At 47.4% G+C, this 19,894-nt stretch overlaps 1 protein-coding gene across 2 annotated transcripts in view; it reads left to right on the top strand.

Moving 5' to 3' along the window:
* Positions 1–19,894, top strand: part of CLASP1 (cytoplasmic linker associated protein 1) — a 1,312,099-nt gene that overhangs the window by 466,588 nt on the left and 825,617 nt on the right. For both annotated transcript variants that reach the window (XM_085647275.1, XM_085647274.1), the window contains exon 10: positions 9,666–9,742. In XM_085647275.1, the coding sequence (XP_085503401.1) occupies positions 9,666–9,742 (77 nt within the window). The remainder of the gene's footprint in view (positions 1–9,665; positions 9,743–19,894) is intronic.

Here is a 19,894-nt window from a genome sequence, read left to right as displayed (position 1 = left end):
AAGAGGAAGAAGGGGGACAGCAGAGGCCAAAGAAGTCCATTAACCATACTGAGCTGGAAAGAAGGTTAGGAGGAAAGCTGTTCCTCGGGGGGATCCAGATCAGGGGCAAGACAAATTCCCCCCCTGTATTGATTCCACCGCCCCCAGATGGCGTGCCACTTCCGAGGACGGCCTCTAGCGCAATATACCGTCTTCTCCCTTAGCATACTCCAGTCCATATTTTCTTTCCACGCGGTCAATGTGGGGGGCCCCACGGATCCCCACAATCGCGCTATATCTCTCTTAGCGACCATGTTACCCAGTCACCCATTGGGTCTGCGCCGCATTATGATCAGTGGGCCCCCAGACATTCAGGAGACAACACCGCGCTTCCGGCTGCATAGCAATGCCCGTCACCTCCCCCATCACTGCATGGATTCTCCTCCAGAATTCCGAGATGACACCACATTCCCAAATGATATGCAGGAAAGTACCCACCATACCACATCCCCTCCTGCATAGGCCGTCCTCCGAGAATCCCATGTGAACCAGCCTTGGCCCCGTCACATACACTCGATGCAGTATTTTAAGCTGCACCAGCCTCAGACGCGACGGGATCGCAACCTCCTTAGGAGAGGAAACAGCAGACTGCCAATCCTCGTCATCCAACTCGAGGCCATCCCTAGACCACTGGTCCCTCAACCCCAGAAGCATATCCGCCCGGACGTTGATCAGTTTCTTATAGATGAGCGAGATCGTGCTCTCGGGCATATGGCCATCAAGGACCCGGTCCTCCAAAGGAGAGGACTCAGGCACCTTCTCACCCTCTATGAGGACTGATCGGAGGGCGTGACGCACCTGAATATAACGGAAAAACTCAGATGGCCCCAGCTCATACTCCTTCTGCAACTCTTCAAAGGACTTCACCCTCCCCTTAATCAGGACATCTCCGACCCTGGAGATGCCGATCAAGTCCCATTTGTCAAAGCCTTTTGTGTGCCAAAGCCTACCCAGTCTCTCAGATTCAAACAGCGGGGTAGCGAGGGTGAGCCTATCCTTCCAGCCCAGCGAGTCAGTTGCCATCTTCCACACACGCACCGCCACACCAGTGGGCCCCGTGAGGGACGAGTCCAGGGACCGCGAATACAACGCCCTGTAATAGTTACCACCACGCAGCAACCACCTGTCCATGGCATACCCAGGGCTGAGGGCAGGGCCATAAAACCCATGATTAATCGCACTCAGCTGGGTGGCCCAATAGTACCGTCGGATGTCTGGAAGCGCAATACCCCCGTCGTACCATGGGAGCGTCAACTTTGCAATAGCTATTCGCGGCCGCCCGTCCCACAGCAACGTTCGTTGGAGGCCTTCGACCTCCCGAAAGTAGTTGGCCGGTACCCAATCCAAAGTATTCTGCAGTGCGTAGAGGAACCGGGGAAGAGACATCATTTTGAACAGGGCCGCGCGCCCAACGAGGGAGAGCGGCAGCCTCCGCCAGCCCTCCACATCCCGCCTCAGGCGCGCTAGGGGGGGAGCAGGTTCCTCTCATATCTCACGGCAGAGTCCATGGAGATAAAGATCCCCAGATACACGAAGCCCTGCTGAGCAACCTGGATCGAACAAGTTCGAGGGATCGGTGGAACCTCGCCACTAAGAACATATAAATACGATTTACTCCAGTTGATAACGAGACCCGAGTTCCTACCGAAAGATGTGAGTACGTCACAGACCACTATAAGTGATTTCTTGGGTGAGGCAAGATACAACAGGATGTCATCAGCATAGAGCGATATACGGTCCTCGTGTTCAGGCGACCATCTAAGTCCCCGTATATCCGGGTGCCAGCGTATCCACGCAGCCAGCGGCTCAAGGGCGAGGGCAAGCAACAATGGCGACAGGGGACAACCTTGCCGAGTACCCCTCCCAAGCTGAAACGGAGTCGACGCCCGGCCATTTACCACCACACTCGCGAGAGGGCCCTCATACAGCAACCTCACCCAGCTCACAAAACCGTGGCCAAAGCCGAACTTGGTCAACACGGCCCACAAATATGCCCATTCCACCGTGTCGAAGGCCATCGTGGCATCGAGAGACGCCACAATAGCTGGTTCACGCAGCGTGCCCGCCCTGGCGATTACACCATGAAGGCGCCGAAGATTTAACGCTGTGTTACGGTGCGGGATGAATCCGGATTGATCCGGATGGACCAAGTCACCGAGTACCCTAATCAACCGGGCCGCCAGGATTTTAGCCAGAATTTTCGGCTCTGCGTTAAGGAGTGAGATAGGCCTATATGAGGCGCACTTATCTCGGGGTTTGCCCTCTTTGTGTATAACCACAATCGTCGCCAGTCGCTGATCCAACGGGAGGGCCCCACTCCCCCGCGCCTCCACGAACATGGCGCGCAGGTGAGGGGCAACCCTATCCGGAAACAGCTTGTACAGGTCGACCGGCAAGCCGTTCGGACCCGAGGCCTTGCCCGAGTTCAACGCGCGGATAGCCCCCGCCACCTCATCGACCGTTATGTCACCATCTAGATCGTCCCTATCTATATCAGAGAGACAGGGCAATGCAATATCACGCAGGAGGTCACGCGAGTCCTCGGGCGGCTTGTCCGACACTGAGGCATAAACCATACGGAAATAGTCCGAGAAACACTGCACAATCCTCTCAGGTTCCACAATCACCTCTCCCCCCTCTCCCGTCAACTCCGGCACTACTCTATTGACCCGTTCTTTTTTGTCCAGCCAAGCCAGGAGTTTCCCGGCCTTGTCACCAACATCATACAGACGGCCCTGCTGTTCCCTACCGAGGGTCTTAGCGGCATTCGTCACCAGGTCCTTATACTCGGATTGCTTCAAGCACAGCTCATGCAGTGAGGCCTCTGTAACCTCCTCCTCCAGCGCTCCCTCCAAAGCCGCGATCTCCTCCTCAACCTGCAAAACCTCGCCATCTCTCCGCCGCTTGGCAGCCACTACAAGGGAGAGGGCTTCCCCTCTCAGCACGGTCTTAAATGCTTCCCACAGCGACACTGCCGAGTCCATGGATCCCTGATTGTCCTTGAAAAAATTATCTACTGTCTTTACCAGCGCGCTGCGCATCTTGGGGTCTCGGAAATACCAAGGGTTGATAGGGGCCACCCTTCCCCCTCCCTCTCGACCCAGATCCAGCCTGACCCACACCGGCGAATGGTCAGATATACCACGCGCCATGTGCCTGGCCTCAGACACCAATGAGGCATGCGCAGCCAGAGTGAGTAGGTAGTCAATCCTAGAAAGGCTACCATGCGCCCCGGAGTGGAAAGTGTATTGGCTCTGTGTGGGGTGCCGGAGCCTCCAGCAGTCTATCAGGCCAAGCGTATCTAGAAAGTCTGGAAGCCACTTCTGAGCCCCCCCAGTGTCTCTGGGCGGGTATCTATCCAGCAGGCCGGAGCCAACAGCGTTGAAATCACCTCCCACTACAAGCATACCCCCCGGGAGATCCAGCAGGGCCCTACCCAGATCTGTGAACGTGGAGGCCTGCAGGGCCGGCGGGACATAAACCGAAACTAAAAACAAAGTTCTTCCTTCCCACCGCCCCGCCACCGCCACAAACCTCCCCCTATCATCAACAATGGTGGAGTCCACCTCAAATGGTAGCGAGGCTCTGACTAGGATGCCCACACCCCTGGACCCAGAGGAGAATCCCGAATGAGCTATGAATTTATAACCCTTCCTATTCAGGGCATAGCACGTATTACCTATAAGATGCGTCTCCTGCAGCAGGGCAACATCCGGCAATGACCGTTTCAAGAATTGCAAAACAATCCCACGCTTAATGCGATCCCCAAATCATTAACATTCCAGCTTATAACACTTAAACCCCTACCCCCCATCCCCAAACGTAAAGAGGCCCACCCCACACCCGAAGAGCCACCATGGAACAGTCCTGGAAATAATCACTATGCCTTGCGGAAACAAACCCCCCAACAACAAACCCAAAATCCCGGAAACCCCCCCCCCCACCCTGCACCCCTGCTGCAGCTTACAAAGCCCCCCCAACTTGCAGTGTGCCTGACGCCCTACCAAACCCAAAATCTACAAAAAGTACCCTAAGGGAGGAAAGAGCTCCCCTCGTCCTCCCACAACCTCCGTATTTACTGCAAGTCATTATCTAAAGTCAGTCCGAGTCAGTCCGGTTCCGGAGACCTCAACCTTGTTCATCCCGGCCACTGTCCCCGTCTACGGCAGTGTCCTCTTCCGTGCGTCGTCGAGGCAGAGCGTCCAGCCATTCATCCGCCATGGCAGGCGACTCGAAGAAGAATGTTCGGTCTTCAAACACCACACGTAGTCTGGCAGGGAAGAGCATGGCGTATTTCAGTTCCCTCTCCCGAAGCCTCCTCTTCACCCCCAGGAAGCCCTGCCGCTGCCTCTGCACCTGCTGGGTGAAGTCAGGATAGAAATTCACCGACGCGTTCTGGAAGGGGACCGGGCCCGTTACCCTCGAGGCCTGCAGGATAGCGTCCCGGTCTCGAAAATGAAAGAGCCGGGCGACGATCGGCCTCGGTGTGGCTCCCACCTTGGGCTGCCCACCCGGCACTCTATGGGCCCGCTCAACTGCGAAGAACTTCCCTAGACCCTTAGGCTGCAGATGATTGAGCACCAAGTCCTCCACGAGCAGGTCCACTGAAGTCTCGTCCGAGGACTCCGGGACCCCGATAACGCGCACGTTGTTGCGCCTGGTCCGGCTCTCGAAGTCCTCCAGCCGACGGGCGGCGAGATCATTCTCGGTCCGCAACTTACGGACCTCGGTCTGCAGGTCCGAGACATCATCGGCGAGGCCCGTGGTCTTGATGTCCAGGGATTTGACCCGTTCATTTGTTTTGCCCAAATCCGCGCGGATCAGATTAACATCCACCAAGATGGTATCCACTTTGTGCGCCAGGGCATCAAACTGTCTCCCAATCGAAGTCTGCAGCCCGTCGAGTGCACCCATGACATCCTGCAGTGAGAGCTCCGGGGCCAAGGGTGAGGCAGTCTTCTGTGTGTCCGGGGACTGGCTCGGTGCACCCGGTGACCCCTTCTGCTGGGCATAGCGGTCCATGTTATTGGCTTGAGTGTAGGCTCCCCGCCTGGTGGCCTTGGGCTTCGGCCGGTCCACCTCTGCTTTGCCCGACATGGTGGGCTCAAGCAAGTCGGGTCAAACAGGACTGCCCTCTCTCAGCGAGAGAGATCAGGAGTGCTCCGTCTTACGATGGGTCGCCAGTGTGGCATGCAGAGCGTCCAAATGATAAGAAAGCCGACGCGAGCACTCCCTGGGCTGGGCAGACAAAGGGCGAGAAAGTGAAAGTGAAAGGATAGGGACCTCCGTCCGGCAGTTCACACCTCGCCTGGCCGCTGTTGTTCAATTAGAGGTCGGGCATCCTGCCAACTCGAGCCCCTGGCATCCCTCGGAGATGGGCCTCAATCTTCCGCCATGCATAACTCCGGTTCCCGGTGGGCGAATCGACCTCGGGTGGCATCGATCGCCTCCCTGACAAATCATCTACACGATGCCATGCATACAAACAGGATTATATACAGGATAGACGACGGAGGGCACGAGGGTCTCGGGAGCTCAAGGCTCACGCGGCCATCTTGGTCAAGCGCTAGGCTCCTCCCCCACCTGGGCCTTTTTGAAAGGGGGGGGAGAGGGAGGTGGTGTGTGTGTGTGTGTGTGTGTGTGTGTGTGTGTGTGTGTGTGTGTGTGTGTGTGTGTGTGTGTGTGTGTGTGTGTGTGTGTGTGTGTGTGTGTGTGTGTGTGTGTGTGTGTGTGTGTGTGTGTAACATTTTAGGGACTTTTCAAGCATGTGCAGAAAAAATCTGAGATTTTGTTGTTGATGGATATATTATACATATGAAAATATATTAGCAGAGATCAATGACCCTGTAAAAGGGAGAACTGGAGATCCAGAAGGTATTTTATTCAGACTATCAAAATCTATATCACAAAGATATTCTTTATAATCCGGGAGATGTTACTTTATATCTTAATCAAGGTTTAAGGGCACAATTCTCAGAGGAAGATCAAAAACAACTCGAGGATCTTCCCCTGTGGGTGGATATTCTGCTTTGCATCAATAGTGTTCTGAGCGGTAAAGCTACTGGGTTGGATGATATACCTTTAGAGCTTTATAAAAAGTTTGCCCCACAATTAAAAGAGATAATGTTACATCTGATTATACATGTATTTAAAGGAGGGAAACCACCACAATCCTGGACACAGGCCCAAATCATTATTTTTCTTAAGCACAAATCACTGGAACCTGGCTCTTATCGTCCTATCACTTTAATTAATGCCGATAGTAAGATTTACTCAAACATTCTGGCCATTCGCTTAGCTGCTGTCATTCATAAGGTTGTCTCACCGCAGCAGCATGGTTTCATACCAGGACGTGGAACGACTGACCACATTAGGAGAGTTATTTCTCTATTTGACACCGCTAATATTACCGGAGCCCCAACTGCACTTATACTTTTTGATGCTGAGAAGGCCTTCGACAGGGTCTCCTGGTCCTTATTATGGGCGGCCCTGTCGAGGGTCAGTGTCGGCAAGGGACTAATACAGGCTTTTAAAATGTTATAATTTAATCCTAGAGCGAGACTTTCTGTAAATGGGGTCCTCACAGACTTATTTGAAATAACCAGATGTACCCGACAGGGTTGTCCAAGCTCCCCTCTGCTATTTGTACTGTACATAGACTCCTTTTTACGGCAACTTGAAAATAACAGGAGGATTAGGCCTATGGAATCACAGGGTGGGAACACTAAAACTTCGGCCTATGCTGACGACATTGCGATAGTCACCCCTGACCCTGAAATAGCTATGACTGAGAGGCGGAAGAGGTGAGATTTGGGCGACTCACGGGGTACTCCCTTAATAATACTAAAACCCAAATTGTATGTAGTAATATAAACATGGCTAACGATGCTAGACAGGTAGAAAAGGCCACATATCTTGGGGTTGATGTTTTGGCTAATGTCGACAAAATTGTTAATGGCAATATTAATCCTTTGATCGCTAAAACTAAAACTGATTTAATGAGAATACATAAATTACACTTGTCGATTCTTGGTAGATGCAATATAATTAAAATGCTTTTCTTTCATAAATCTTTGTATTTTTTAAGGGCAATTCCTTTAGAATTCTCTACTCTATGTCTGAAAAAGATTGAAGACCTATTTTCTCGCTTTATTTGGGCATATGATAAGCCAAGGAGAGCATATAAATTGTTATCTTTACCAAGACAAAGGGTAGGCTTGGCATTACCAAATATTAGGTTATACTACTGGGCCACTTCCCTATCAGCCAATCTAACCCTCATATCGGAAAAGCCACCAAATAGTTTTATGGAGGAAATACCTACCCCTATAGAACATATAATGGGCAAGGACGCATGGGGGTGGTTTTGGAGATTCCTTAATGATAGCCACTACAAGAAAGTCCTCTTCAAAACATTACTAGGCGGGTACAGAATTATGAGATTAGCTCGGAAATTGTTAGGGCTGGGTCGACTGAACCATTACACACCAATAGATAATAACCCTAACTTGCCTGAAATTTTTTAAATATCTTATTATTAAAAGATGGTGTGAGGCCGGCCTGTCTAAACTTGTTGATTTCTACTCTTTGTCCGACATAGTTAGTTTTGATAATCTTAAAGAGACCTATAATTTAGAATGAAGAGATTTTTATAAATACCTCCATGTTCAAGATTTTCTGAGCAAAAAAGGTGGAGGCTCAATTGGATTTGCCAACAATGACATGATAGACCGATTAAGGAAAAATAGACCGCTTTCCATTGGGGAAGTTTACAGTTACTTTAATTCATTAATGTCGGATGATATGGAGGTTCGAGCAATAAAACGGAAAACTGAGATAGGCATCCAAGAAAATTTATTTTTCTATTCAGTCGAATTAGCACAGAAAATCCTATTTCCAGCTCGGCTTCAGGCACAATACTACAAGGCCTGTTTTTCACTCTACTACACCTCCAAGAAAATCTCTAAATGGGGGACTGGAAAAGGAACTCCGTGTCCCCGCTGTGCAATGTATCAAACAGATTTAGATCATATGTTCAGCTCATGTCACTCCTTAAGTGGCTTGAAACACGAAATCTCTACCTTTTTTAAGAAAGTGCTAGGGGTGGATTATATTCATACTTCATCTCTGATTGGACTCGGGGCAGACTCACAACTACAAGGGAAGCCAGGAGAAAAACTGGTATTTATTGGTATGGCAATACTGCACCTATGTTTAGCCTTGGCGTGGTTGGATCCAATCCCTCCTAGTTTTCACCAATGGCTTTCCCGTTTATTGGCGAATTCTACTTTTGAGAGAGCGATCTATGCAAAGAGGGAGCTGCGGGCACGATCTGAATGCTTAAAAATTTGGGAACCATTGTCTAGATGGATTGATAATTATTAGTGAAGTTTTTCATGCATTAATAACTAATTTGAATGAGTCCAACCTCTCATGGGTGGGGAGGGTGGGGTCAAGTGTGTGTGGGGGGTAAACTAATAAAATGTGCATAATTTGTACACTTCTGAGATTTTTTCTTTTTTCTTTTTGGTTGTTTTTCAAGGTCCTTATTTTTTTTCTATTCTTTTTCGTCTTTTGTCTTTCTAAAAGGAATGGTAACAACTGTATATTGTATAATTAATCACAAATAACGAATTCTTTTAAAAAAAAAAAAAAGGAATTTGCATTTGCTTTTGATTAATTACATTACATTTCTGCAGAATGGCATGTAAATATGCAAATTGTAAATCTGTCCTTTTGCTCTATATCTTGGAACAAAACACATCACACACACTCATTTTGCACAAAACAGTGCAAAAAACAAAAGCACTCCAAACGAGTTGTTCACATTATGTTGTTCCCTTGCTTTCTCAGTACATTTTGTACTGCAAATGGTGCATTTGCTTTCAATTTTTACCGGAAATTGTGTACAATTACATGAAGTGGCATAATGACGTAATTTCAGGAGTTTTACATAATACACATAACATAAAATTCCAAAAATTATGGTTTTACACTTGCCTAATTTAAGTTTAGCCCAGACGTATTAAAACCTGAGCCCTTAATTGCAGTAAAGAAGGAGGATAACATTTAAGTTATGGAATTTATTAAGAATTCTCAGCAACAGTCTCCTTCCCCTTCTCAACATTCCTTGGCAGAAAAAGTGGTTTCTACAAGTTAGCTAATCTCTGGAAGACAATGCAAGAACGAGGGCATGTGCCCAAATGACAGCATTGGGTGATGCTGGAATCCGAAAGAACAAGAAAAAAATAAAATGAAATGGGATGAAGCTAGAGCCAAGGTAATATACAAGTAAACAAAGAAGGCCGGCCTGAGGAGACTCATCCGTATGATGAAGCTCAAGAACAGAATCCCTTTGAAATTACATTTGTTAACAAAGAACGGTCGGGGTGAATTACCAATCTCACTGCCTTTAATAAGATGACAAGAGTTCTCTTCAAATGCTTGAAAAAATCCTGCTTGTTGCAAGTCTGATCCAGTAACACTATCATATGTGATATGCAGTAATACATCGTGCATTTCCAATTTTGAGATATGTTGAAAAGCTTGTTATAGAACTGTTTGTTGAAATAGCTTCTGTTTTAGCACTTCTGTAGTGCATGATTGCTTTTATTTGCTTTGTCTAGGAGCTGCTAAAGAAGGAGCAGGAGCTGTGGATGAAGATGACTTTATCAAGGCTTTTGAAGATGTCCCGACAATACAAGTATGATATAAAATTCTGTCATCTTAAACTATTTTGTATTTATATATCAGTACTTTGAATATTCTAATGTGATACAATAGGATCCTTTAGGTCAGTTATGGGATGATAATATCTTTATTAATTTGGTCTGTTAAACCAGTTTTGTCAAACAAAGTCTTGTAATAAGTTTCTTAGGAAAGGCCTCTTGTAAAGCACCAAACATGTCTAGAGTAGGTTCTTGAACAGGGTGTAGTGGTAGAAGGTCCAGTCCTTTTCCATCTTGTTGGATTGAGCTTGGGAAAGATTTGCCACGATTAAGGTAAAAGGTTTGTAGAACCTTGGGCAGCCAAACAGACAATCAGTGACAATATACCCTTCTTATAGTAGGGACAAAACATTGCCAGAATGCCAATTAATGAGATTGAGCATGTTTTGGTTACACAGTATGCAGTGATATTGATAGCACTTCTCAGTCTTCAAACAACCTAGGCCATCTTTCAATAAAGCTACCTGTGTAGAGGAACGTTTGGAACATTGTCCACATCGGTACTTTTTTGGTAGCTTTCAGTAGAGGCATTTTTAGGTAAATAATTGTTAGAGAATTATGATGTGGTACTTTCTGTATTCAAGATCAGATGCACATTTAGTAAGACTGATGATTGGCACAGGTAATAGTTTGAGCTGATGTGATATAATTAGAAGTTTTAAAGGGATCTTAGTCCAGGGCAATTTTGGTTCATATACCGTTAGCTACCTTACCATGCTAAAACTCCTATTTTTTATTGTAAAGTCTTTGGACAGATTAAAAAGTGTATGGATTTAAGGGAGGAATCTTTAACACTTCAGCAGGACAACGTTGATTGCATATAAAGATAAACAGAAAAACTGCTGTGAGTTAATGAACTCGCAACATCTTTAATTACTCTACCATGTTCACTCATGCACATCAGAGAGTGGGGGGTAAGGGACTTGCAATAACCGGCATTCTGTAGGAGCGAAAGGGTACGCATAGTATGAGCTCTGCATATCGAAAGTTTTTATTGGTTATGTGAACCAGTAAGAAAGGAGTATGGTGGTAAGTTCAGATCAAGTGCCAAGAGAAGTGGTTCTGGGACTTTGACCACCCTTCATTGATAAAAGCTCAATTTGATCATATTGTTTATAAGGTCTGCCATATTAGGGCTGAATTAAAAATGTGCCGTAGTTGCTCTGCTTAGTGATTGGGAGAGACCTTATTTTTACTGGGATTATGTAATGTTCATGCTTTAGCACAAAATCAGTACTCTGGATTAAGTAATTACAGTAGTTTGAGAAGCAACACTGCTACCATCGCAACCAGACCTGAGCAGGAGCGTCTGAACCATTACTGGTGGAGACAACTCTTGATAGGTCCTGGGTTGAACCACCACACAACATAACATATAAATATAAAGAGGACATAGAACAGTCTAGAAACTCAAGTATCACAAAATGAGTGATCAACTCCTTAAAGTCACTCAGAACACTGAATGTAGACTGGAGCTAGATACTAATGGAGGTTAATGGGAAACCTAGAGAGATTGTAGAGTACTTACTAAGTTCATGTATATCCAGCACCAACTTTAAATCCATGGATTCAAGGTATACTTTCAGAGAAGAACCAACAAGCTTGACCATCGGTCAACATGGCATGAGAATGTGTCATTTCGCGAATAGGAGTGCACACTGTAAAGACCACTTTACAGTGCAGCTTTCAGTAAAAGAATTGCATCAAGAAGGGATTGTGCAAACAATTGGTTCATGCCCTCCAACATAGCTCTCTGACAACAAAATCACACATCCACACCCTGATGAATAAATCAATGTTATCCAACCCGAGAGAGACAAGAGCACAATGTTAACAACACATCATCACAGGATCATTCGGTCTTTTTGATGGAAACACTTGAACATACAATGCTGCATGGTCATAGTATTGTCAGACTGTGTGCTATGCAAATGGCAATAACTTAATTACATAACAGGGTTTATTTAAGTTCTTTAGTCTGTGTGATTGGCCCTTTATTCATGTAAATTGCCCATAGTCTAGTGGCCTCAACAATTGTACATCACGTTTAATACTATTGTGAAGACCTTTTAATTTAGTACACAGAAAACAGCAGACACTTCTTGCTTTGCTTAGGAGTTTGATGCTTTTTTGAGACTTAAAACTTTTCCTATCACGTCAGTGTTCTCTTGAAAGTGCCATTTTGGTTTTAAAAAAGGTGGGGTTGCGATTGGGTTGACACAGGAGGTGAATATACGGAAACAATGGCCCTATCTAAATAGACATAGAGGTTATGCCGTTGGCACAGCATAGTTGTTTGTAGCCAAGGTAAGGTGACTCAGCCCCAGATTTAATCGCTCTTAATTTTTAAACTGAAGTATAGCCTGAAACTATGCCCCTCGCTAATTTATTAGAATTAATTTGAATATTGTAGATACTACTGTTGTATATATGGAGTACTTTACATTTCAATGAGTGTCTCAAATTGCAATGTTCTTTATCATGAAAATCCTTGTGCTACCATTGTTGAAAGCGAATGATCTTTAAAAGCCACTGTCCCAAAAGTGAAGCTGTTTGCTCCTAAAATAAAGTTAGGCTATCTCGCACTCTGGTGTGTTGGCATCTGAAACAATTCTTTAAGGAAGGCATGAATTCTCTTGACCGTGAGAGGAACTTTCTGTCATCTTTGTATTTGCCAGGACAAGTCAGTTGGAGATTTCCCCTTTAACCAAAACAGAGGGTCTGTTCTTCTCTCGTTCCCTCTCTTAGACAGAAAATGGCCATCATTTTTCGATATGCATTGTTTGAAGGTGCACACCTTGTATGAACTGTACAAGTGTCACTGAATCCAGTTAGTTCTTAGTTTTCTTTTGTGTTTTGGCCGATTGCCACCACTTCTTTTAAATTTTAGGTACAGCGCGTTAAGGGACAAGTCTTTTGTATTAAATAAACTGTTTTTGAATTCAATTCCAGAAATACGCTCAAGGGTTACCTATAGCGCAACCTTCCATCATGATGTCCTTGGACAAAAAAGACAGTCTTCCTGTAAACATGTAATCTTGCTCGACCAGCACAGTTATCTTTATAGAAGGTGTTTATTGCTTCCCATTACAATCTGTCATAGGTTTGACTGTACTGTGCAATATCCTGTTTTGTAAACGGATGTTGAGTCTGTGAAACATTTATCCGAAAGAAACAGTTAATTATAAATTCCTTACCTTAGAATTGCCCCCAGGTGTCAGACTGGATCCGGAAAGATTTTCATCAGCAGTACCTCTGTGCGTCGAAAGGTGGCGTCGGTTGGCTCCGTGTCCGTCGTTGGCGTCGTGATCGCTGGGATGACGTCGCGGTAGCTACTCAGACGCCGCCTTCGCGCTGACGTCAGTTCTTTCTTTTTCCGACCAGCCAGCACAGATCTGGAGAGAGTGGTGCCTCCAGTCACTTTTTGACTGAATTTTTTGGGCAACTTTTGTCAACGTCTTTTTGAGTCTTACCGACTCCTAGTGCACGTAGGGATGTCCGGCTTCAAGGCTCGCGGTTCCTGTACCCGACTGATGTCGGTGACAGATCTGCACTGCGTGTGCCTCTTTTGCCTGGAGCGCGACCATGACCCCAAGTCGTGTTCCGACTGCCGGACCATGCCTCCAAAGTCTTTGCAGGAGCAGTCTCGAAAGCTTCTTGAGTGCCTGCAGTCGGCTCCGCGCGAGGGAGGTCGAGTGACCGGTCGCAGAGCCATCACCACTCCTAATCCAAGTCTTCGCACTCGGGGTCAGGTAAGTCGAAGCACTAGAAGAAGTCGAAGAAACTTAGTCGCTCTTCGACTTCTCCGCGTTGGTCGGCTGGTGCGAGGAGAGATGCGGGCAGTGCCCCTCCCTCCTGAAGGGTCGACTCAGAGTTTCCCTCCCTTCCCGGGACCCTGAGTGACCCCTGCCCAGCTTCATCAGTTTTCCGAGGCGATCCATGCCATCTTTGGGCAGCCCGACTCCACCGGCGCGCCTTTGGGCCCCGTTGACTTGGTTGGGGGTCCTAGGCCTTCCCTGCCGGCGGCTCCGGCACCACAGGGCTCCCATGGATCCAGGCCTGGATCCGGATCAGCGCCAGTTGACCTCATTACACCTCCTTCCTGCGGCACTGCAGCCTCACTCTTTGCCGGCGTCGACCCCGTCCTCCATCCTGGTGCGGACACAGAGCCGAACCAGCATCGCCCGACGCCGGATCCTTCGCCGAGTGGTGTCTTTGTGCCCCTGTTCACTCCTGGGGTCCCTTTCAGGCCAGGTTGGCACCCGAGGGCGAGGAGGAGGACTGGGAGGGGTCAGGTGACCCTCTGACCGACCAGTTGGATTATGATCCGGACTGGAGAGAGGACCTGGGGGATGCCAGTTGTCTTGATACCTCCCCAGACCTTGGCATGTTGTCTCCTCCTACCGTGGCTACGGAGGAGGGATCATCCTATGTAGTGGTGTTGCGTAGGGCGGCCGAGGCTCTCCACCTCGAGCTCCCTTTGGTGGCGGTTAGGACTAACCTCCTGACAGAGGTGCTTCAGCGGCAAGCGAGCTCTTCGGTGCCTCTGCTGCCGTTTAATGAAGCCCTCACCGACATACTTTTGGGCACTTGGTCCAGGCCCAACACGGGGGCTCCCGTGGATAGGATGATTTCCCGAAGCCACCGCCTGGCCCCGGGCAACCCCACTTTCCTCTCCCAACACCCCACCCCTGAGAGCTTGGTGGTTCAAGCCTCTACTTCCAAGAGCGCATTCCCTAACGCTGCACCAGATAGGGAATCCAAGATGCTGGATCATCTTGGGAAGAAGATTTTTTTCTTCCGCCAGCTTGGGACTGCGGTCGGTAAAGCCTGCATGTCTATTGGGCCGTTATTCCCACTCTATGTGGGACACGGTTGCACAAGTGCTGCCTCAGTGTCCTGAGGCTGTTGCCACAGGGAGGGACGCAGCGCAGTTTACCATCTGCTGTGGGCTGGATACCGCCGACTCTCTAGGCAGGACGATTTCCACGTTGGTAGCCCTTCCATGCTACGCCTGGATGAGATCGACTGGCTTTTCTGGGGATGTCCAGAGCACACTTATGGATATGCCCTTTGATGGCTGTCGCCTTTTTGGTGACAAAGCAGACCACGCTCTAGAGCGTTTCAAGGACTCCCAGGCTACGGCCAAGTCCTTGGGTCTCTATAACCGCCCAGCGTAGTCTGCTTTTCGCCCCTTTCATGGCTACGGAAGGGGTGCCCCACTACGTCCTACCCAGAGCCACAGGCCGACACAAGTTCCAGAACCTTGGCGCGGCCGGGGACGTGGGAACCACCGCTGTGGTTCTGGGGGCCAGCGAGCGGGCCTGTCCACCAAACCCCCCTTCTGCTTCCGCCTCCAAATCTTCCTAGTCTGACATTTCAGGCCCATTAATCGCCAGTGGGCGGCAGGATCCGCCATCACCTCCCCCACTGGCGCACCATCACGTCGAACAGGTGGGTTTTGCAGATAGTCCGAAGGGGCTACTCCCTCCCCTTCGAGGCTACCCCCTCCCCTTCGAGGCTACCCCCCCAGTCATGCCACCTCAGTACCATCGTATGTCGGTGGCTCATCTGGGCCTTCTTCAACAGGAAGTCACGACTCTCTTGGCCAATGGAGCGCGTTCCTGCCCCAGAAGTAGGTCGTGGTTGCTATTCCCACTACTTTCTGGTACCCAAGAGGAAAAGAGCCTACATCCTATCTTGGATCTCAGGAACGTCAACCGCTTCCTCTGGAAGGAGAAGTTCAAGATGTTGACTCTCGCTCAGGTCTTGCATGCTCTATACCCTGGAGACTGGATGGTAGTGTTAGACTTGCAGGACGCTTACTTCCACATCCCCGTCCTGCTGGCCCACCGGCGTTACCTGCGGTTCACGGTAGGCCGCGAGCACTTTCAGTTTACCGTGCTCCCCTTTGACCTTACCACCGCCCCTCGGGTGTTCACAAAAGTGATGGCGGTGGTCGCAGCTCATCTGCGCAAATCAGGGGTTCCAGTGTTCCCCTATCTCGACGACTGGCTGTTGAAGGCAGGCTCACCCCAGGCTGCCGTCTCCCACCTCCCAGGCTACGGCCGACCTTCTGCATTCGCTGGGATTCTCCATCAACGTGCCGAAGTCACACCTGCCCGCCTCACAGAAGCTCCTCTTTATCGGAGCGGTTCTGGACACGACGCAGTTTCGGGTTTATCCTCCTGAACAGCGAGTCTGGGCTATGATTCCGATGTTTCAGCCTCTATCCCGGGTTTTGGCTGCTGGGCCTCATGGCCTCCTGCTGGTCGATCATGCCAGGTGGCATATGCGGGCTCTGCAGTGGGACCTGAAGTTCCAGTGGGCTCAGCATCAGGGGAATCTTTTCGATTGCGTCCAGATCTCGGAGGGCACTGCACGACAATTGCAGTGGTGGCTAACGAACCAGGATTGGGTCGATGACAGATCCCGCTCCCTTCCCGAACCAGAGCTCACAGTGATGACAGACGCATCCCTTCTGGGATGGGGCGGCCACATGGGAGAGGCGTAGATCAGAGACCTCTGGTCTCCGGCGGAGTTCTGGCTCCACATTAACCCTCTGAAGCTTCGGGCGATCCGTCTTGCACTCAAAGCCTTCCTTCCCTCTGTTCGGGTAAGAGTAGTGCAGGTGTTCACGGACAACACCACCGCCATGTGGTACTGCAAGAAACAAGGCAGGGTGACCCTATGTCAGGAGGCCCTCCACCTCCGTACATTGCTGGCTCATCAGGGCATATGTAGTCCTACTGAGGGCTACAACTTCCTCACTGTGAGGAAGGAGCTCAGGGATGTTTTGAAGAGATAGTCACTATCTAATTTGGAATGCTAAAATCCCATATGTGAATAATAGGTGTAGTGAGAGTGCAGCGCAAAAGAGAGAAAATAAATAAACGGTTGGGAGTTAAAACTGCCTAATGAATGCAAAAAGGATATCTTTATTGGCTTGCTCTCACTGGCAGGGTTAAAAAGCAGTGCAAAGAGTAGTATTGATTTAAAACTACTCAATGGGTATAGGTCGACATGTTTCAGCCTTCCGATCAATTTAGTGTATCTTGGCTTTCTTCAGGACCAGAATGATTTGACAAATGCTTCTGCTACATTCAATATGGTGAATAAATGAAAAGATAATACAACACCAGTAATCCTGTGCGTAGATGTCGGGTATTACTGGGAATATCCATAAAAGTAGGATAAGTCACCTCACCTCTACCTGGCGACAGCTCAGGGAAGGGGGCCCCGCTCTGTCCGTCGGTACCCCGTCGCGGTACAGAGCTGCAACTAACTGTACCGCGACGGGGTACCGACGGACAGAGCCGTTCTGTTCTCCAGGACTTTCTGGTGTGAACTTGGTTCGCAGACCCACCTCCGGGGTTGGTATTGGTATTGCCGGGGTATCTATTCTAAGGTAAGGAATCTATAACTGTTTCTTTCAGATGAACAAGTTACTTACCTTCGGTAACAATATATCTGTAAGAAACATAGGTTAGTTATAGATTTCGTACCGCCCCACCCATCCTCCCCGTTCTGCGAACTGATTTCTAGGGTTAAGGACATCCTTTCAGGGCCCTAGTTTTGTGCACCAGTGGGCAGTGTCTTGCATGGCTCTGCGTTTCTGGCTCGGAAAGTAGTGTACAGAACTGATGTCAGTGCACGAGGGTGGCGTCTAAGTAGCTACGCTGAGGTCATCCCGGCGATCATAACGCCAACGACTGATGCGGAGCCAACCGACGCCACCTTTCGACGCGCAGAGGTACTGACGCCTGGGGGTAATTCTAAGGTAAGGAATCTATAACTAACCTATGTTTCTTACAGATATGTCGTTACCGAAGGTAAGTAACTTGTTCTTTACTACACTCAAATGCAGCGTCTTGCATTGGCTTGTCACATGTTTGCTATTGTTAAAAGAAGTATTTTTATCTGCAGTGGTGATCTCTTAGAGATGCATTGGCTGCCAGAGTTTTGAACTGTCCAAGTTGTGTTCCTGCAACTTTGACCTGCCCATCGAAGGAAGTTCCTTCTTAAGGGGCTTAATAAATATGAAGGTAGCCGAGTTGCATACTCTTGACATGATGTAGTGCATTTGTAAGTGTCAGTGGAAAGACTAGTCTGCTCAGTACGAAAGTTGATAATGATTTGTGTTAGCAGGCTCCTAATATTCGAAATTGAGGCTCAAAAGACACCCGTTTTCTCAAGTCTCGCTCTTTACCAGTTTTTACTGATGTCAGCATTTGATTGTGAATGTTATTCTCTTTTTGTGGTTTTAGAGCACATTTTTAAGCAAGAGTCACCCTTGCTATCTTCTCACTCCTCTGCAGTACAGCCTCATTACTGGTGAACCCTGCCCCTGAATGCAGATGAAGTGGCAAACTGCAGATGTGAAGTTGTAGGTCTATGGCTGCAATTTACTTAATTAGTTTCTGACTTGCCCAAGGCCTGCACCCGTCTGTCTCTCTCTGTCATCGTCCATTCAAGCATCACACCATGCCATTTATCCTCTGCAATATCTGTGGGGGGAGAAGAGTTCATCAAGAGTGCTATCTTTGCCACCTGGGTCTCTTCTGATCAAAACAGTTCTGAGCAGAAGTATGTTTCATGAAGCATGTCTGGAGGCTGGTACTCTTTAGTTGTCTTAAAATATGTACTAAAATAGCAAGTTACACTACAGGTATATTTTGCCGTTTAAGCATGCACATATTTCTAGCCAAGATAATGAAGTCATTTAAATTGTGATGCTTTTTTCTCTAGAACGTGCAGGATCAACCACACACTCTAAAATAGAGTTTTCTTTCTAGGGCTCTCTGTCTGTCCCATTAGATAATAGGTGAATAGTTGAGGCCTAGCTCAAGACAGATGGTGTAGGGCGAGTACAACATAGCTATCACTTTTGCTAGAATAATGTGAAACTTCAGTCATAGTTGTTAGTACATAAAACTTGAAAAATGCCTCAATACTGTATAGATGTATTTACAGTATAAAGAGGATGTCAAATAGTAGAAAAAATGCAAAACACAATGCACAATAAACTGGTGTGGAGATAAAATTTAGCTGTGAAACCCGGAATCATGGCTACTTGTAGTTTATAGACTGTTCAAGAACATTTATTAATTTCAAACATCAGCAAAGTCATGAAGGCATAGAACACCGCAATTGCACAAAAATGCTGCTACAAGACATTGGTATGGTTGAGAATATTCACTACCTTACTACAGTCAGTGCTCTGCTAATTTGAATTTTAGAATAATCATGGTAAATTTGAGTTATGTTAACAGCTAGTGTCCACAAGCCTAATGTTTAAACACCTAAAACCAATGGAGGGACAAAGCGATTTCAAGACAATATACAGTTTATCTGGTAACTGGCAAAGGAAAGGGATAGGGCCTTGAGGTTCTGAAAGTGTGTTTTCTGGATTCTAATTGTATTTATATAGCGCTTATTACCAACGATGAGGCATTGAAGCGATTTTTGGCGAGTAGCACGCTACTCCGGAACCCAAAAGGATTAGTGGTAGATTAGTATACGAAAATATGAGTTTAGTATTAGTATAGGGAGATGCGCGTTAATTTTAGCGGAAGACATGCAAGTCTGTTAGTTGGATTGAATAGAGTAATGGAGGGATAGAAGAGGGAAGGAACAATAAATCACAACAAAAGCTTCTCCCTAATATAACTTTTAAACTTGGTAATTCATCCAAAATTATAGAAATCCCATAGACCAATTAATTATCAAAATTTATCAAAAAGGCATAGATCATATAAATCATTACATTTTAAAATATCACAAATACAATAAATATTTCAACATGACCGGAGCCCCACAATTATTGTTGATGAGGAATAACAAATTGCAATATATAGTTCAACAAAGAACAGAGGGAGAAAAAGCAATACAAACAAAGAACAAAACAATTATGAAGACTGTACATAACATCATAATACACAATGATCAATACAAATTACACAAAAGACAGAAATGCACCTAAGAAGAGGGAAGGAAACCAGAAGTGTTATTTGGGAGATAAAAGTAGTAAGTTGAGATCTGGGATGAGTAAAGAAGAGATGGTGGAGGGAAGAGCATGTAGAAAGGGATTAGGGAGAAAGAGAATCAGAGTAGAAAAATGAGGTTTG

This window comes from Triturus cristatus, chromosome 3_2 (assembly GCF_964204655.1).
Source record: "Triturus cristatus chromosome 3_2, aTriCri1.1, whole genome shotgun sequence".
NCBI classification, from domain to species: Eukaryota; Metazoa; Chordata; class Amphibia; order Caudata; family Salamandridae; genus Triturus; species Triturus cristatus.
This window is presented reverse-complemented; position numbering and strand designations above follow the sequence as displayed.